The sequence below is a fragment of the Mustela nigripes genome, chromosome 1 (assembly GCF_022355385.1).
Source record: "Mustela nigripes isolate SB6536 chromosome 1, MUSNIG.SB6536, whole genome shotgun sequence".
In the NCBI taxonomy this organism is placed as follows: Eukaryota; Metazoa; Chordata; class Mammalia; order Carnivora; family Mustelidae; genus Mustela; species Mustela nigripes.
Genome location: NC_081557.1, coordinates 124,147,700 through 124,167,789, shown reverse-complemented (window position 1 = coordinate 124,167,789; position 20,090 = coordinate 124,147,700). Strand labels below are relative to the sequence as shown.

The following is a 20,090-nucleotide window of genomic DNA, read 5'->3' as shown; positions in this document are numbered from 1 at the left end:
TATGTATTTATTTGTCAGAAAAAGAGAGGGAGAGCGAGCGAGAAAGAGCGTGAGAGTGCATAAGCAGGCAGAGTGGCAGGCAGAGGAGGAGAGAAGCAGGCTTCCTGCTGGGCAAGGAGCCCGATGAGGGACTTGATCCTGGTACCCTGGGATCATGACCTGAGCCAAAGGCAGCAGCTTAACCAACTGAGCCACCCAGGCATCCCAAATGTTCAGTTCTTAAATAGAATTGTCCAGTAGAACTTCCTATGGTTATGAAATGTTCTAGTGTTGTTTGACTGAGGGAATGAATTTTTAATTTCAATTAAAATTAAAATGGCAACATATGGCTAGAAGATGCAGCACAGGTGTAGAATAAGAGAATAAGAAAAAAGCATCATTTTAGATTAATATGGCAAGAAGAAAGAACCACAGACTTTTTAAAGGAAGCTATCATAGCAATTTAGGTATCAGGTGGTAAAAAGAATGAAAAAAAAATGGACAAATTTAATTATGAAAAGAAAATATTAAAAGGAAATGTCTTCGGGGTGCTGGGTGGCTCAGTTGGTTAAGCGTCAGCCTTCAGCTCATGTCATGATCCCAGGGTCCTGGGACCGAGCCTGGCAGCTGACTCCCAGCTCAGCGGAGAGTCTACTTCCTTTCCCACTCCCCACTCGCCCTGCTTGTACTCTCTTTCTCTCTGTCAAATAAATAGGTAAGTAAAAAAAAAAAAAAAAAAAAAAAAAAGGAAAGAAATCGTTCCTACCACATTGGTAAGAAGCATCAATAAAAAGGGCAAATCACACAAGTGAGCCAATACTCACCCTAGATTGGTATCTTTGTTGGCAATGTTGGCAATGTTCCGTTATTTGGAATAACTGTCTACATTTTACCATTAAAATTTCACAACTCAGTTTAAGGCAGCATAGTATCGTATAGAGGCTTTTAATTTGCATTGAAAAGAAAAAAACTAGGTCAAAGCTTCTGATATCGCTACCTTTAAGTGGAACTTACAGAGAGGTCAAAAATGTAAAAAAGATTTAAGTGAGCCACTCCATTTTCTGAGGGTTTGGAAAGAAAATCTGCAGCATAGAGAATCTAAGCTGTGAAATTCCTACAATTAATTTTGGGTCACCTGTTGGTTTTTAATTTTACCAAAGATGTTCTCGGAGGTCAAATGCTAAAAAATCCTGTGTAGTAGTGTCCTTTCTCCAATTTCTCCAATCCATGCTCTATTTCTTGTTTTAAGGATATGATCTCTGAAATCTTTTTATAGCATTAAGACTTTGCCTTGACATGTCAAAGAATTTCAGGATGCATATATTTGTCATTTTTTTTTCATGAATCTATCACGAAGAGATTTTTTTTTTTTTTAAAGATTTTATTTATTTGTCAGAGAGAGCGAGCGAGAGCGAGCACAGGCAGAGTAGAAGGCAGAGTCAGACGGAGAAGCAGGCTCCCTGCGGAGCAAGGAGCCCGATATGGGACTCGATCCCAGGACGCTGGGATCATGACCTGAGCCGAAGGCAGCTGCTTAACCAACTGAGCCACCCAGGCGTCCCACGAAGAGATTATTTTAACCCTTTATCTATAAATAACATCCAAGACAGCTGTGAAAAAAAATGTTTAACTCAATCATTCTCTTCACTTAGTCAATCTAATTTGTTTTGACATGTTAGCCTATTACAATTATGGCTAGCACCCTCTAAAAATACAGCACTGAAAATGCCTTAACACATATTTTTTTAAGATTTTATTAATTTATTTGAGAGACAGAACACATATGAGCAGGGATAGGGACAGAGGGGGAGAATCCCAAGCAGACTCTGCTAAGCATGGAGCCTGATGCAGTCCCACGACCCTGAGATCATGACCTGAGCCAAAACCAAGAGTCAGACGTTTAATCGACTGAGCCACCCAGCTGCTCCCTGAACATTTACATATTAAGATATATGTCACCTGGATGTAAATCACTTTCCTTTCAGTTCTTTTTATTATGGTTAGGATGTTATGTGATATTTAAAAGAAAATTATGTGTGAAAAGAGGTATTATTCAAGATTTTCATAATAAAGGGACATAAAAGTATTTTATAAAAAGGGGCTAGGGTTGAGAATCACTGATTTTACTGCCTGTATATTCTTTTTTCTTTTTTAAAGATTTTATTTATTTATCTGACAGAGATCACAGGTAGGCAGAGAGAGAGGAAGGGAAGCAGGCTCCCCACTGAGCAGAGAGCCCGATGTGGGGCTCGATCCAAGGACCCTGGGATCATGACCCGAGCCGAAGGTAGAAGCTTTAACCCACTGAGCCACCCAGGTACCCCTGTATATTCTTTTCTTTATCAATTGTTAAGTGTTTGAATACTAGGACTTACATGTTATATTCTTATATTCCTCAAAGAATCTATCATAATGTCCAGGCCTACATATAAAGTATAAATTACAGCTACTATTTGGCACAATTAACACTCTCTTTATCACTGATAAATTTTAAGTTTCATTTCAAAGTATGTATGGGGATCATTTGTACCTTTAGCCATGACCTTGCTATGGCTTAATTTTTCAGACTCCTATTAAAATATATGTAAACAGTCTTCTCATTCCATTCTCTAAACCTCCCTTCTGAACTACATCAGAGTTCAATCCCATTCTCAATCTGCTGCATTCTGAACTTGCACAGATCAACTTTTTAGTTTCTAATGATCTTTTCTGCTGTTCCTAACCTGTCTGAGCTGTCCAATGAGTTGTCTTTTTTTTTAAGATTTTATTTATTTGAGAGAGAGACACACACAGGGAGAGCAGAACATAAGCAGAGGGAGAAGCAGGCTTCCTGTCAAGCAGGGAGCCCAATGTGGGGCTTGATCCTATGACCCTGGGATCATGGCCTGAGCTGAAGGCAGCTGCTTAACAACTGAGCCACCCAGGTACCCCTGTCCAGTGAGTTTTTAATATCACAGTTGTACTTCCAACTTCTAAATCTGTTTGAGTTTTTTGAACATTTACCTATTTCCTTTTTGTGATACCATATTTTAGTGATTTTATATCCTTTTATATTTTAAATACTGTTTTATAGTTTCTTTGAGAATATCACCTGAGACATTCCTGAAGGTCTAATCCTATTGTCTGTTTTGTCTACCAATTAATTTTCAGATGGTTTCCCATTATTAGGATCACAAGTCTTTTCTTGTAGAAACCCTGGATGACTAGGATTGAGGGCACATCCCTACAATGTGGTTTTATACTTGCTTCTGCTAAGTATCCACAAGAGTAAAGATTCTAGGATGCTCTTTCTATGTTACTTTCTTACTATGAAGAGTTTAAACTCCCCTGATTATATAAATTTTAATTCCATAACCATGTGAACTGCTGGTCAATGAATATATTTGAAGGGGAGACACCCCTCCACTCTCAATGAGCTCAGTGAGTGAGATAGGCTTCCGTGACATCTTCATGTGCTTGTGTTTTGCTGACAAAGCAGTTTTTTTTTTTTTTTAAAGATTTTATTTATTTATTTGACAGACAGAGATTACAAGTAGGCAAAGAGGCAGGCAGAGAGAGAGAGGAGGAAGAAGGCTTCCTGCTGAGCAGAGAGCCCAATGTGGGGCTCAATCCCAGGACCCTGGGATCATGACCTGAGCCAAAGGCAGAGGCTAACCCACTGAGCCACCCAGGCGCCCCGATAAAGCAGTTCTTCGAAAGTCCTGGCATTTTATATGTGACAATCTAATATACAAGGCTTTGTTTCCTATTCTTGAGTGGTTGCTAATTACATTAATTACAACAGAGGCTATTAATGTTATTACAGATAGGCAACATTCCTCAAGAAACCTATATCTTGGTCTCTTCTCTTTAACTTCATTCTCTCTTTGGTTTTGACCCTAGGGATTTCTCCTGCATTCTTATATTGGCTGTGTGTTACATCAGTCACTGAGAGAAAGAGGCATACATTCTTTTTCTACACAGAAAAAGATCTGTGGGTTTTGTCAACAGCTTTGCCATGTTGTAAATCTGTAAACCTACAACAGATAACTACCATTTCTGACATTAAACTTCTTCATTTACAAAATGGGAATACCACCTAAGAGTCTAACACACAAGACTACTATGAGGCTCAAAGGAGAGAATGCATTTCTCTCTGCAGAAATTCTGCAGTTTACAGAAATACCCCATAAACCAAAGGTGTTGTGATTATTTAACAGGTTAAGAACCCTTTGGAGTTCAGTAAGACCTAAAACAACCAGAGTTACTCTGGTGATCCTTATAATGTTCTAAATTTTGTGTGTTTGAGTGACTTAATCCATTTGAGGATCTGGTAAAAGCTAATGATTTGCCTCCTAGAAATACATACATGGACACCAGAACTTTCATACCATTTCAGTGTATCCCTAGGCTACCTGGAGACAGGCATAGTAGTAAATAAATCTAGCATTAAGACCCTCTGTTCTAGATAGAAGAAGGTAATTTCAAGTGGTAGCTCTAAATAACTGAAAGAGAAAACATACAAATGTATATGACACTGATGATCTCACTGATGATCTTCAGAAAACTGTACAACTCCCTAATTAAAATAATATAGACATATATCAAATCTGTACTTACCTATCTGGATTTATTAGTGATCGTATAGTGATAGCAGCCTTTAAACGCTGCTTGACATCTAGGTAACTAGAAGGTTCATCAAACATGAAACTATGGAAAAGAAAAGCAAATATAGTAATTTGCAAGACAAATATAATGCTCTCTTACATGCCATTTTAAATCCCTGTAATATAGTTTCTGATTAACAACAATCCCCTCTTACACTAATGAGGAGTCCACTGCATAAGGGTAAGAACTTCTGTACTCTGTTCAGAAGTAAAAAGATGAAAAAAAATTATGAAAGCAGGGCTGCATATCAAGCTGAGGAGAGTGCTTAGGATAACTTAAAAATTATTATCTCTTCATGAAAAATATTCTGATATAGTCTGAAGTAATTCAGACAGGTTTCTCTTGATGAGCTGAAGTCAGATGCATTAAAAAAAAGTAAGAGTTTTTGAAAAGCAGGGCACCACAGAGAATTATAGAATACTCTGGGGAAAAGAAGGACTCTGCATTGGATGCCAGAGCAGAAATGTGGAAAAAGATGGGAGCAAAAAATATCTCGGAGAAGAGGTGTACCGGAAAGTAGGAAGGAAACGTCTTCCTTTTTTTCTCTCACATGGCATTCCACTCTTTTAGGGTAACTTAAAAGACCTCATATTCTACTTGAGATTATTAAAAAAAAAAAAAAAAAAATCCTTTCATGTATAGAGTTTAAACAATAAGCAACTAGTTATATTTAAAAAGTGCTGCAATCCATAAGTTGTAAAGTACTCATCTTAAATAAATGAGTTATTGTCCCCTTGCGGGAAAAACAGGAATGGGCGGGCAACTGATGCATTAACTGTTACAATATCCTATCTCAAAAGGAGAACCTGAAATACTATTCTGTTAATTTCTCTCAAAAGCACTGTTTTATTAGCAGTATCACAAATAAAAACTCTAAAATAAGGATTAAGATATACAAAAGGTATAAAGCAACCTACATATCAGCTTTCTGTATGCAAACGACAGCACACGCAAATCTCTGCAACTCTCCTCCTGAAAGGTCTTCAACATTTCGTTCTTTTAGATGGGTTAAATCTACAAAGAACATAGCATTGTGTTCAATGTTGAAGTTTTATTTTACCTCTTCTTGGCAAAACGTATACTATACATCATTCTGGGTGTGAATGATGTCTCAGTTGTAAACTGCGTTAACACAGAATGTAAATATGAAAATTACTAAAAAATTTTCCCATTAATTTCAGCAATCCATATAAAAGATATCTGTCTTTATGAGGTAAGTTCAGGGCCTATTAAAACATATACACAAAATAAACACTTACCAAGCTGCTGACATACAATTGCTTGTGTCTTTGTTTCATCCTTTCGGTCCAAAATAGACCCCACTGTCCCCTGTCACAATATACCGGAAATAGTTAACTACTTTTCTTCAATATTCAAATGAGTTACTAAGTAAAACAAGTTTAGTCTAAGACATTTTTGATACGTCTACAAATATGCATAATACATAAATTCCTCTAAAAGTAACTGACCTTTGCAGCCTTGGGTATCTGGTCTACATACTGAGGTTTGATAATGGCTTTTAAGTCATCTTCTAGAATCTTGGTAAAGTAATTTTGCAATTCAGATCCACGGAAGTAAGTCAAAATTTCTTGCCAATCAGGGGGATCCTAGAAATATAATTATCTGAATTTAGTAATACACAATAATGCAAAAAGGATGACTTTACAGTTGACTTCTGAACAATATGTGTGAATTTTTTTGATAATTACAGTAAAGTACTGTAAATGTTTCTTCTCTTCCTTATGATTTACTCAATAACATCTTTTCTCTAGCAGACTTTACCATAAGGATACAATAATAACACATATGTGAAATAAGTAATTAATTGTTCTTGCTAAGGCTTCTGGTTGACAGCAGGCTCTTAATAGTTAAGTTTTTGGGAAGTCAAAAGTTAAATACAGACTTTTGAATCTTTGTGTGGGGGTCAACACACGTTAACACCTGCATTGTTCAAGGATCAGCTCTATATTCAAAGAGAACCCTCAGGCATCTTAAGTTTAGATGGCTAAGAGTTTAAGGAAACTCAGATTTGTCAATTAAGTAGCATTAACAGATCTTAATTAAAAAGGAGTTTCATCCATATACATATTTTATCCATATATAGTTTCTCAGCATTAATTAATAATGTTGAAAATAACATTTAAAAAAAATATACTCTCCTTCAAAGTCTCAAAAAACTGACCTACGTACTCATTTTCATAAGGTGGTATACATACATCATACTTTCCAAGGTTTGGCTTTTGCTTTCCTGCTAAAATTTTTAAAGCAGTTGACTTTCCAATTCCATTAGTTCCAACTAATCCCAAAACTTCACCTGGACGAGGGATAGGCAACCTGTTGTAAGTATGTAAGAAAATAATAAAACAACTTGGACTTAGGTAAAAGATACATATTAGGATTATGTATTTTAATGCACATGCACTCCACACACATCCATTAATAAGCTAAGAGATGTATGCCAGATATTATTGGCTATTAGAAAAAAAAAAAACAGCCAAGATTAACTTAAACCGTTAATTGTTAGAAATACATCCATGACCAATATTATTCCAAATTTTATTTTTCAGTTTTCATTCAAGTCCACTCTAAAGTAATTCTCCTTTACATATAAGGCTGAGTTTTAAGGTATAACCAAATGCTTTGGTACAAAATTACATAGCAGGTGCAACCTCACATTGTCGTCTTTTTTTTTTTTTTTTGGCCTGCCATTTACTTACAAGGAGAAAAGTGCCACATCAACCAGAAATATTCCACTTCATTCTCCCTGTTGCAGTAGGCTCTTTAAAGCTGGCAGGTTGAGAAATACCTTTTTATTAGTAAATCTAGACTCCCAGATTCAAAATATCAGTGTTTAGCAGATTAAAAGCCTCAAAGAACTCCTGTGATTTAACAATATATGTCCAAGTTCAGAGTAATATCCTCTGTATGTGAAATTAATGGATAAATAGAGAACAAGTTGCCTTAAAAGTTATTTTGGGGATAAGGGTATTATTAATAAGTGATTCTCAACCTCACTTGTATATCTGAATCCCCTCGGAGATTTTACAACTTACTGAGGTCTAGATTCTGTAACTGGAGATATGATGTAATTGTAATTCAACTGGGCTGAAACCAAGGTATTAGTTTAAAAAAAAAAAAAAATCCCAGGTAATTCTAATGTTAGCCAGAATGAACTACTGACATAGACAGTTTGATTCTGTATGAGTTATAGTTTTGCATTTCTCTTTAGTGGATGGTTAATACCTTTTCCCATTTTTATACTTCACTGAAAATTCCAAATGTATTTTATTTTTGACCGAAGTAAAGAGATATGTTGACTTGAAGATATACCTGTGAAGTTTGAAGGCATTGGCACAATATCGATGTGTTGTTTCTTTTTCCAAGTTGCTTGGTAAATTGACAATTGATAAGGCGCCAAAGGGGCATTTCTGTTATTTAAAGTAAAGAATTTTGTGTTAATTTTTAGAAGTATACCATATGACTGGAGCGCCTGGATGGCTCAGTTGGTTAAGCATCTGACTCTTGATTTTAGCTCAGGTCATGATCTCAGAGTTGTGGTTCAGAGCCCCATGTCAGGTTCTGCACTAAGTGGGGAGTCTGCTTGAGATTTTCTTCCTCTGCTCTCCCCACCACGCATGTGCTCTAAAATAACTGAATACATCTTTAAAGAAAAAATACATACATACATACATACATACATATATTTATGACTAAAACGGATATATTAAGAATTTTTTTATAAGCAATCTTCCAAATGTGGTAATTATGGGGTGCCTGCTGGTTCAGCTGGGAGAGCATGTGACTCTTGATCTTGGGGTCTTGAGTTCAAGCCCCACACTCGGTATAGGTATTAAAAAAAATAATAAACTTAACAAAAAAACCCACCCAAATTTGGGAATTTCACAAAGATATCATATTGCTTCACTTTCTTTTCTTATTTACTTTAACAATAAAAGTTCAGTTCCTTGAAGGCAAGAATCACAATAAAATATTTTCTTCTTAGTGACTAGCATATTTTCAGACTTTAATATGTTTTTAGTACTTATTAAAAAACCTTACAAAAATTGAGGGTTTTATTTTCTCTTTTTTAACATTATCTTGCTAAGAGGCAAGATAAACCATGGTTACTGAGTATATCATTCCATATGCAGTTATGACAGATGACTTATCACTACTTCCTTCTTCCTGTTTTTGTATGCTTTCTTCCCCTACTTTGTAGAGTCCCTTAAGGTCTTTTGGTTAAGGTTTAGTTTTACGGTGCGGCACCTGGGTGGCTCAGTGGGTTAAGCCTCTGCCTTCGGCTCAGGTCTTGATCTCAGGGTCCTGGGATCGAGCCTCACATCGGGCTCTCTGCTCAGCAGGAAGCCTGCTTCCTCCTCTCTCTCTGCCTGCCTCTCTGCCTACTTGTGATCTCTGTCTGTCAAATAAATAAATAAAATCTTAAGAAAAAAAAAAAAGGTTTAGTTTTACGGTTAGTACTTTATGGACTGCACTTTTTTGGGGTCTATTTATATACCATCAACAGCTAGAGTAATATTTGCACAGAGCAAGGATTAATGTCTTTTCATCACAGTTTTTAATAATCTCCTGTGAAATTGATATTCTGTATTCCAATTGAGTAAATTCACATTAAAAAAATTAATTCATTACTTAACTCAAAAAACAACTGATTATCAATCAGATAAATGTCCAAGGAACAAGAATGGCAAGAACTGGAAGGTTATTTAAGAGCATAAATGTGACTAGAAAAATTTCTCAGAAATTTATAAAGGCACATCCAAAGAGTATAACCCTAGATTAGAGATCTGTTTAGCAGAAATGTTCAAAGACCTGAGACAATCAATTAAAAAGTCTCTAAAGGTAAAGATTTCAGTGAATTCCCATGTTGTAAGAACACAGAGAATTAAAAAACAAAAACAAAACTCCTGTATTCTATTAATTCTTTACACAAGATAGTTTTCTGCCAATGAAGTTACCTCCATTTACAGAAATTTCCTATTATTCTATCAATGTACAAAAAATGTTTATAGGCTGCAAAGGAATCTAAGCTTCTTTAAATCTACAAGAAAAAAAAAATCCATACTGATTATCTGTGCGGTACATTTTGTACAAATCTTAGTGTTCAGAGGGTATTAACTCCTACCCCCAGATTCATCACATGGGTATCTTTTCAGCCACTGAAGTATACCCCAAATTTTGGAATCTCATTTTTCTACAGCAGTGAAGAAGAAAAGAGAGAAGATAATATATTGTTCAAAATCAAATCTCCAGCACCCACAACACTGACAGGCATATAATTAGAAATTAGTAAATGTTTGCTGGCAGGAATGTTTCCTGATTACACTTTCAAAACAAGGGAAAAAATTTTTAGATACCAAGGAAATCTTTCTGGATACTTAACTAAGGAATCAGAAACCAATGTGAAACATAAGCCTTATAGACTCAGTTAACAGGGTGGTACCCATACTCTGGTAATGTCCCTTTCTAAAAATATTATCTACAAGGAAAAATACCTAAATTAAGAATTTAATGTACTGGTTATTAAATATTGTTTATGAGCTGAATTTGGAAATCTACCATTTTAAAGTTATAAACTCTAACCAAACTATTCAATGCAACAAAAACTGAGGTATTCTGAAAAATAACACTATTGTGGTAACTCCAACAGAAGAATGGATAATATAGCAGAAGCACTAAGGAATTAGGTTAAATTTTTTTTTTTAAAGATTTTATTTATTTATTTGACAGACAGAGATTACGGTAAGCAGAGAGACAGTCAGAGAGAGGAGGAAGCAGGCTCCCTGCTGAGCAGAGAGCCCGATGTGGGGCTTGATCCCAGGACCCTGGGATCATGACCTGAGCAGAAGGCAGAGGCTTTAACCCACTGAGCCACCCAGGCGCCCCGGAATTAGGTTAAATTAATACAATTTTGGCAGTATGTATTTCTGTTTAAAAGGTGTGATTTAAAATTAAATACAGGGGCGCCTGGGTGGCTCAGTGGGTTAAGCTGCTGCCTTCGGCTCAGGTCATGGTCTCAGGGTCCTGGGATCGAGTCCCGCGTCGGGCTCTCTGCTCAGCAGGGAGCCTGCTTCCTCCTCTCTCTCTCTCTGCCTGCCTCTCTGCCTACTTGTAATCTCTGTCAAATAAATAAATAAATCTTTAAAAAAAAAAAAAAATAAAAAAAATAAAATTAAATACAGACCTGAAAGAATTATATATAACATGACTCACGCTTTTTGTGTTTACATTTCCAAGAAGTACTTGTAAAGACATGGGAAAGAATGTCCTTCTCATAAAAAGGTGAGGGAAAAAAGGGGTGAAAAAAAGAAATTAATTTTGGTTGGAAATGGCTTTCCAAAGTTGAGTAAGGCAAGGATAACTTTTACATAGGGTGGTTTAATTAATTCAAAAGCAACAATATTAAATATTAGATTATTGATAATTTTCTTAAATTTACATTTTTAATTCATTGCTTTATATTTTGCCTCTTTAAAAATAGCTATAATGTATTTAGAATTTTCTGACTACTCAGGTTCCAAATTTGATCCCCAAAATAAAATATCACTTACCTTAATACAAATACCACAACCAATACAAAGGGTTTCAGAAATCCATGCTATTTTGCTCTGGGGTGTAACCTCTATGCATAATTTTCCTGGCAAAAGAAAAATAGAGTTTGGTTATTTTCCCTGTCATTCTAATTTTCTTAACATTGTTACTTAGGTAATTCTGGTTCCAAAGCTCCATAGAGAAGCAGATTTTCAAAAACAGAGGCCACACAAAGAAATACAATTGAGACAATATCCTAAAAACCAGTGCTGGGGCGCCTAGGTGGCTCAGTTGTCGGGCATCTGCCTTCAGCTCAGGTCATGATCCCAGGGTGCTGGGATCAAGCCCCATGTCAGGCTCCTTACTTGGCGGGAAGTCTGATTCTCCCTCTCCCACTCCCCCTGCTTGTGTTCCCTTTCTCACTGTGTCTTTCTCTCTCAAATAAATAAATAAAATCTAAAAACAAAAACAAAACCCAGTGCTTTGCAGGGATTAATTATAAAATAATTAGTATATATTACTATTGGGGAAGAAAATTTAGAACTACGGCAGATCCTGAAAGCTTTATTTTTTTTTTAAGTTTATTTATTTAGGTAGTCTCTACTCTCATGGTGGGGCTCAAACCTATGACCCCAAGATCAAGCACTGCATGCTCTTCTGACTGAGCCAGATAGGTGCTCCTCCCAACAGTTTTATTTTTAAGCTGTCTGACCTGAATATCTAATTCACAAAATATGCCTTGGAAATGGTATTGCAGAAAAAGGCATATAATACATAGCTAAATCAGTGAAATTCCAAAAAGGTATGTAGTCATCCAAAATACACACGAAATTAAACTTGACATTAAGGATATTAATAATGGAATTTCTAAACAGCATGGTAGAATATAATGGATGGCATCTAAAGTTTCTTTTAAGATTCAAAAAGCTTGTACCTCACTAATACAGTAAAAGTAACAATTACCTTAACATAACCCTTAAAGACTACCAATACTTCTGGACTATTTTTAAATTTATTTAATCTTGAAAATATAGCAAAACCTCATGAATTAGCCATTCTTATTAAGCTGTTCATTCTTGCTTTTTAAAATGAGAATACTATCAAAAACAAGTATTTTGGTATTCCTTTCTCCATGACTTAGAGTAATGATAGAACTTTTCTAGAACAGCAAGAATCTCAGTAACTGATTTTATAGCCAAAATTAACTTTAAAAAATATTGATAATAACACATTATTCTACCATTAACAAAACAGGATCATTTAGTCACAAAACAGTAAGAAAAATTAAGAGTAAAATCTGGTCTTATCTCGGGGCGCTTGGGTAGCTCAGTGGGTTAAAGCCTCTGCCTTCGGCTCAGGTCATGATCCCAGGGTCCTGGGATCGAGCCCCACATCGTGCTCTCTGTTCCTCGGAGAGCCTGCTTCCTTCTCTCTTTCTCTCTGCCTGCCTCTCTGCCTACTTGTAATCTCTGTCTGTCAAATAAATAAATAAAGCCTTGAAAAAAAGAAATCTGGTCTTATCTCTATACTTTAAAGAAACTAATAGGAAAAAAAGTACATGCCTAGAGAACTATGAAGCCAATTTATTTCTTTTAAAACCTTCTTTTATCTTTAAACAGCTTACCCATTCGAACCACAGGGCAACTCTTTTTGCACTCCTGCCGACATTTCTTAGGCTTACATTTGTCATGGTTGACAATAGCAATTCTTGTTAATTTATCCGCCATAATTCTAAGAAAGTAAGAATATCCAGCTCTTCTATTAAAGAAAAATTAACAAAATTATGCACAGTCAATGCAATTAGTTAAGAGAATTGAATCACAGGCATAGAAGTTAGAGAGGAGAACATAATTTATCACTATATTCAGATATAACTCTCTGGAACTACTAAAAAAACTAGTAAAAGCAATAAAGTCATTTTGTAGGGCTGAGAAAACAATATCTTACATATATACTACTAATCAGAAGATTTATATAAAAAAAGAAAAAACACTATTTTCAATGGTCACAAAAAAGAAAAGATCTAGGAATCAAGTTAACAAAAATATATACATGTGAGGAAACTTTCAAACCATAACTGAGAATTATAATATAGAATAATCAATACCAGAGATTTCAACCTTTCCTAAATTTATATTCAATCCAATTTCAAAGAAAAATAAAACAAAACAAACTAAACGGGAAAGCTTGTATGCAAAAAAAAAAAAAAAAAAAAAAAAAAAGGCTAGGAAAAGGATAAAGAACAAAGGGGATGGGGAAACTATACTTGATAGATGGACAAAAATGATATAATGTCTCCGTAATTAATACTGATACTAGTGTCTGATATAGTCCAATAAAACAGAATAGGAGCTGATGTGAAAAATACATAATAAGGATGTTTATTCCCTCCCTCAAATTAAGTATTACTTCATGTCTTATTTGATTATTAATGATGCTACTAATGGAAGTTATTATTAAGGCTGTGACCATAATGTTCATCAAGGGGAAAAAATAAAACTGCATTTCTCTGGGAATTTGTAATATGGCCATGGTGAATTTTATGCTAACAACATTAAAAGGAAAAGAGGACGAAGGAACCATAAGTATAGACTGCACTCACTTTTAAAGCTTTTATAAATCTTGATAATTCACAGTGCCATCAATTATGCAACTAAGGTCAAAATGAACTTAAAAATCTTCTACAATACTGGGCTTTGTGACAGACATCAGATTTCTTAGCATAGTGATTCAAATAAGTAATTTCAAAAACTATCTTGAAATTCCAGGTTATTCCAGGATGTAATTAATGGTAGACCCTGAAGCCAAAAGACTACCTTTTGGTAGTTAGTCTGTTGGCTTTTTCTGTCAAGGGCTGTGATAATTCTGATTTCTTTTCTTTCTTTCTTTCTTTTTTTTTTTGACTGACTGCTTCCCTTTTTAGACCTTTCTCACATGCTGTAATACCATTAGGCTTAAAGAGGGATAAAACAGCATGTTCCTCAACGCTGCTCCCAGACTATCTCCTATTTCTCTCCTCCCTACAAAGTCAGCTTTTGCTTCTCGTATCATCAAACTACTTTAGTCATTCACTGACCATCAAATCTCTCCCTTCCATTTAAGGACTACTCTGGGCCATTTTCCACTCTCTTTTACTGCTCCTGTCATAATTTTTGATTTCAGCATGTTCATAGATGATCTCTGTATTAATAGCTTGTCTTCTTATCAGTAACCTCTCTCCTCCAGTGAACTTTCTTTTACCCTCCCTCAACCTTCTCATTCCTTTGGTGAAATCCTTGACCTTGTTATTACCAATAACTGCAATCCTTCTATAACCTCCATTTCAAATACCCCATTTTTCAACCACCACTCCCTATCTTTTCAGTTGTACCCAACAGTCCAACAACCCTTTGAACTCCCCCATTCCTTACACTTACTGTATCTTTTGATTCTATCACATTTTCACTATCCCTCAGCTTTTGTATCTTCATGTCCCTCTGAACTTGGCTAAATATCCCTCTCAGTCATTTATACCCTTACTACAATCCTGGTTACATACCACTCTTCATCTGCACACATAAAGCTGAAAATGGGTAGACAAAAAGTCAAGCCTGCTGACTAGGGAGCCCTTATGCCAAACAGCAATCACATTATATGTATTTGGTGGACAGTGAAGTCTACTTGCACACTTGCTAAGGGGAATATTCTAACAATTCTCTCCCGTCTTCAACATCATAAATTACTCTTTCCACTGACTCGTTCCTATTAGCACTCAAACATTCTATTATCTGACTCTATCTTTTCCCATTTCTTTACTTCTCCTTCCTTTTATATCAAGACTACTTCAAAGAGTTGCCTATAGTCAGTGTTCCAAATTCCTATGTATTTTTTCTGGACTCCATTTCAGACTTTAGTGCCCATTATTCTATCAAAACACCTTATCAGGTCATTGCTACTCTACATACAGGTAAAACAAATAGCTAATTAATGGTTCTTAACTTAGTTTAACACTTACTGCATCTGACACAATTTATGATGTTTTCCTAAAGATAGAAAATCTTTCTTAACTTGGTTCTGGGACACAGCACTAATCTGATTTTCCTCCTATTTTCTTGGTCATTTTTCCTTATCTTCTAGGCTACTGAAAGTTGAGAGGTGCGCTAATAGTCACATTTTAAAATCTCTATTCATTCTTTAAGGTATTCTATTCTGATCTCATGGCTTTAAATCCTATTTATATGCTGTTAACTCCTCAATTTCTATCTCTAGCCAGGATACCTCTCCTAACCCTAAAATTACATATCCATCTACCTGACTACCCAACATCTCTTCCTGAAGGTCTAACATGCATCTCCCAAATTAAAGTCCTTAAGTCCCGGGGCGCCTGGGTGGCTCAGTGGGTTAAGGCCTCTGCTTTCGGCTCAGGTCATGATCCCAGGGTCCTGGGATCGAGCCCCACATCGGGCTCTCTGCTCAGCAGGGAGCCTGCTTCCTCCTCTCTCTCTGCCTGCCTCTCTGCCTACTTGTGATCTTTCTCTGTCAAAAAAATAAATAAAATCTTTTAAAAAAAAAGTCCTTAAGTCCCCACCAAAATTTGCTTCTCTAGCAGTCTTGCCCATTCTGTTAAATGACAACTCCAGTCTTCCATTTACTCTAGCCAAAATTCTTGAAGTTATCTTTTACATGCCACAATAGCAAATTCTGTTCAATTTACCTTCATGAATCTGACCACTTCTCATCACTGTGGTCTAAGCCACTACTATTTCTCATATGCATTACTCTAATAGCTTCCTATCAGGTCTTTCTGCTTTACTCTTACCTCCTTCTACTTCAACTCCTGATGGTTCCTTCTCACTACACAAGCCAGGATGATCCTTTTTAAGTAAAAGTCAGATCTGGATGTGAGGGCGATCTGGCTGTGACATCTGTAACCCCACTGATCGCCAGGGTTGATTCGGATGATCTGGCTGGCTAGGTGGGTGTCCCCTTCCTCCCTCACCGCTCCATGTGCGTCCCACCCGAAGCTGCGCGCTCGGTCGAAGAGGTCGACCTTCCGCGACAGAGGAGAGGACCGTTCTTCGGTCAAGGGTATACGAGTAGCTGCGCTCCCCTGCCAGAACCTCCAAACAAGCTCTCAAGTATAAGTCAGATCATGTCACTTCAATCATGTCACTCCTCTCAACACCTGCAGTGGCTTCCCTACTCATTCTGAATAAAAGCCAAAGTCCTTAAAATAACTATTGAGGTACTGATCAGCCTCTATTACCTCCTGATGTCATCTCCACCTACTCTAGCTCTTGTTCATTCTGCTGCAGCCACACTGGCTCCCTGCTGTTCTTAGCACACATCAGACATGTTCTTGCTTCAGGGCTCTAACATTTTCTATTCCCTCTGCTTCTAATGCTATTCCCCCTAGTGAGTTACAAGACTCACTACTTCAAGTCTTTAATGTTTATTTCTAACTACAATACCTATAATATAGGTATAGTATAGAATAGTATAGTATAGAGTATAGTATAATATAGTATAAACTATAGTTTATTTCTAACTATATTAATGTTTATTTTCTAACTGTACTACCAAAAAATATACCCTAATGATTGTTTTTTCTTCCCTGATTTACTTCTTTAGCGCTTTCTACTATACCACACAGTATGTATTTCATATATACGGGTACACATGGTTTATGTACATATTTATTGTGTGTATATACATGTATTTATATACTCCTCCTCTCTACACAATATTTTTCCCACCCCAACTAAAAGATACTCAAGAGGGCAAGGATTTCTTGTATGTTCAGCCCAATGGCCAAACCAGTGCCCAGCACATCATAAAAGCTCAAATATTTCTGTTGAATAAACGAGAAAATGAATTTGGATATAGTAAATAATTTCTGATAGGTTAAACTGAATCAGAAATATTGTCAATATTTCATAGTGACAGTTATCCACTAAAGTATATACTGGAAAAGAAATTACCCAAGAGGAGACTAAGTATTTATGTAATAAAGAGAATTACGGTAACTAAAAGATCCACCCTACCCCCTTAAAACCTGTAAAAACTGGTCCAGTTTTCATAATGACTAGAAGAGAAAGAAATTAAATGACTTTTGAATTGCTACAAAAAAGCTTTCACTCTAAGTGATCCCTAACTGAAGAGTTTTTAGTTATTAAAATAAAGCTGGACACCATACAAATTACCTGGTGAATGAATGTCATGAAGTTCCTTCTACAGGAACTTTTATCACACAAAACTTTTATCACACAATTGCTGATGCTAAACTTTATTTCTGCCAAACTACTAAAGTGTTTCATCTGTTATTTCAAACCATTTTAAAAACCAAGTGACTGAAAGTGATGATGTATAGAAAAATAAAAACATACCAGAGATGATTAATAAGCTGATTTGTATAAGAAACAGAGATAAATTATAATCCATTTAAGACTAAGGAATATAAATTCTTTGTAGCACTCTTACTTGTGTCAACAATAATGACTAAATTTGTATATTATTTTCAAGAACTGGGGAGGAGGGATCCCTACTTTCTTTTTCAGTGACATACAGCACAGTGAAGCCGCAGGGGTGGGGGTAGTAACAGACTGCTGGAGACAAGAGAAACTTGAAGATATTTCAGATCTGAAAACAAACTGCTCAAAACAGGTACTCAAATAATGACCCTCACTGTCATTCTTCCAGTTGGGAGGAAAAAAAGGAAGTGAGAGGCATTATGGAAAGCATTTTTGGTCTAAGACCAAAATTATCATAACATCATGTGAAAGCATTTAAAAGACTGCTGTGCACAAATGACGCCTGGTATCACATAAAATATTCCAGCCCATGGTTACTCTAAGTTATTAGTCTTATAAAACATGTAAGTTGGGAGTGGTGTACAATTCTTGATTTCAGAGTCTTAAACTGAACAGGTTTCTAAGAAGGGACACCCAATTAATACTTTTTTACTCTTTCAGAAATTTATTAAATGTTCTTAAAATGTTTTTAAGGGGCATAACAAGATTTTAAACACGAAAAAAAAAATACCCTTTTGGTACAAATACAGGTCAGAACCCTTGGTTAACACTGACGAAACATTACTGTCAGGTAGCTGATACGGTACGAATATTTTCAGTATATGAGACAAATGTACTGATAAATGCAACACAACTACCACTATCATAAATGCCTAGCTAGCAGTCCCTGTGGGAGAGAGGGTAAAACAACAACAAAAAACCCCCAGCATAACCCCTTCCACACTCCTCCCCATGTTTTTGACAGTTATTTCTCACTCTTATGGACTTTACTACAAAAAAAAAAAAAAAAAAAAAAAAAAAAAAAAGAGGGAGGGAGAAAATAGGTTTTCGTATTTTATGGGATGTGGGAGTTGGCTTTAGCCATCATGTCTAATAAAGCAGGCGCCTTCGCGCTCCTGATCTCCTGCAGCTTGTATAAAAACAGGGAACACAAGTCACCAAGAAGAAAGTGCCAAGTGCTTTAAAAGCGCACTAAAAAAGATACAGACGCTGAACCGGGAGGTTACTTGGGATAACCGAATACACGTTACTCTAAGAGAAAAGCAGAGCGACAACTGCCCATTATTGCTATAAAGACGGGGAACGGAGGATTCGACTCCATGGCGGCAAAATGCCATGACTCATTCCATAATTACCAAAGCAGCCGTAGAAGAAAAGGCTACGACTTCCTAGAATCAAATAGACACGTGTGACAATTTATCCATTTTACTGTGTCAGGGTAAGGATGGGGGAAAAAAGGGATGTTTTAAGTTCTGAAGTTGCCTTCTCTGGAAGGTTCAGCTTTCGGGCAAGAGTGTAGTCAAGGGGGAGTGGAGACGGTCGTATCTGGATCTCTGAGATGGCATCTAAGTCCATTCTGGTAGCCCCTGAGCGGGTGGCCAGCAACAGTGGCCGAGGTCCAGGTCAGCTGGAGGTGAGGAGTGACGTGCCTCCAAGCCCTCGGCGGTGCCCCCGCTCTGGTGGTTCCAGCTGTCCCTTCCCAGCCGGCTGCCGCGCGCCGCAGCGTTCGCCGCCGCCGCCACCAGAGGCCTCGCCAAAGGCTCTCAGAGAATGTCCTTATAGTCTTTAAACCGTGTCACGCCGCAGTCAACAGACAAACCCTCCCGGGCTACTCACGTACCTGGAGAAAACGATCCCCTCGCGGAGGGGAGCTCAGAGGCCAAATCAGTTCTTCCTCTCACTTCTCCCTCACACGGCACGTTCCTACGGCCACCGGCCAAAATGGCGGTCCTCAGCCACCGCCTCGCGCATGCTTTAGGAACGTAGTGCGCGCGCGCGACAGAGAGCGACTGGCGGAGCCCGGGACTTGGTCCAGCCGGCGAGAACTGACGTCATTGAGCTGCGACTCCAACTTAACGTGGTCGGGAAAGCCGGGCTGTCCTGAGTGGGAGTGGCACGGAGCTGCTGGGCATCCTAAAAAGCTGTGTTGCTGCAAGCCGGGTCTGTAAGCTGTAAGTGCGTGGACTCCTCTCACCCCCACCATGTGGAGACTGGTTCTAGCGCAAGTAGACGCGTTCTTATCCCAGTTTTCAATCCCCCTTTTTCCCTCCCGATCTCGAGGCCGCTGGAAAGCCATTGCCCATTCTAGCATTTTCATAACAGAGGTGTCAAGCGGGACCAGTAGAATCTGGCCCAAATACTGCTGGTGATGGCGATCTCTCCTTGGCCTCAGCCCATTCTTAAGTGTGTGGCCAGGAACCCAGGCTTTCCGAGCTCCGTGTTTTATCCACTTGGTGGCGTCCAGTACCACGTCGGGCAGTTGAATTCTGTTCCAGTGAGATGAGTCCCTCCCTCCCTTCCTTCCTTCTCTCTTTCTCTCTTTCTCCCTTCCTCCCTCCCTTCCTTCCTTCCTTCCTTCCTTTCTATATATATATATATATATTTTTTTTTTTTTTTTTTTTTTTT

General features: G+C 37.3%; 2 protein-coding genes across 3 annotated transcripts in view; one reads left to right on the top strand and one right to left on the bottom strand.

Annotated features, from left to right (window-relative positions):
• ABCE1 (ATP binding cassette subfamily E member 1) overlaps nt 1-19,416 on the bottom strand; it is a 33,760-nt gene extending 14,344 nt beyond the window's left edge. The window contains exons 1-9 of the mRNA XM_059373164.1: nt 19,306-19,416; nt 12,800-12,933; nt 11,196-11,281; nt 7,957-8,054; nt 6,843-6,960; nt 6,096-6,233; nt 5,886-5,955; nt 5,544-5,640; nt 4,579-4,668 (exon numbers count right to left, since the gene is read on the bottom strand). Of these exons, the coding sequence (XP_059229147.1) occupies nt 4,579-4,668; nt 5,544-5,640; nt 5,886-5,955; nt 6,096-6,233; nt 6,843-6,960; nt 7,957-8,054; nt 11,196-11,281; nt 12,800-12,902 (800 nt within the window). The 5' untranslated portion in view covers nt 12,903-12,933; nt 19,306-19,416. The remainder of the gene's footprint in view (nt 1-4,578; nt 4,669-5,543; nt 5,641-5,885; nt 5,956-6,095; nt 6,234-6,842; nt 6,961-7,956; nt 8,055-11,195; nt 11,282-12,799; nt 12,934-19,305) is intronic.
• Nucleotides 19,417-19,519: 103 nt separating this feature from the next.
• ANAPC10 (anaphase promoting complex subunit 10) overlaps nt 19,520-20,090 on the top strand; it is a 109,421-nt gene continuing 108,850 nt past the window's right edge. The window contains exon 1 of one of the 2 annotated variants that reach the window (XM_059373190.1): nt 19,520-19,625. The gene's annotated coding sequence lies outside the window, so the exon portion shown is untranslated. Of the gene's footprint in view, nt 19,637-20,090 lie in introns of both variants that reach the window. The other variant, XM_059373179.1, reaches the window with a different exon arrangement.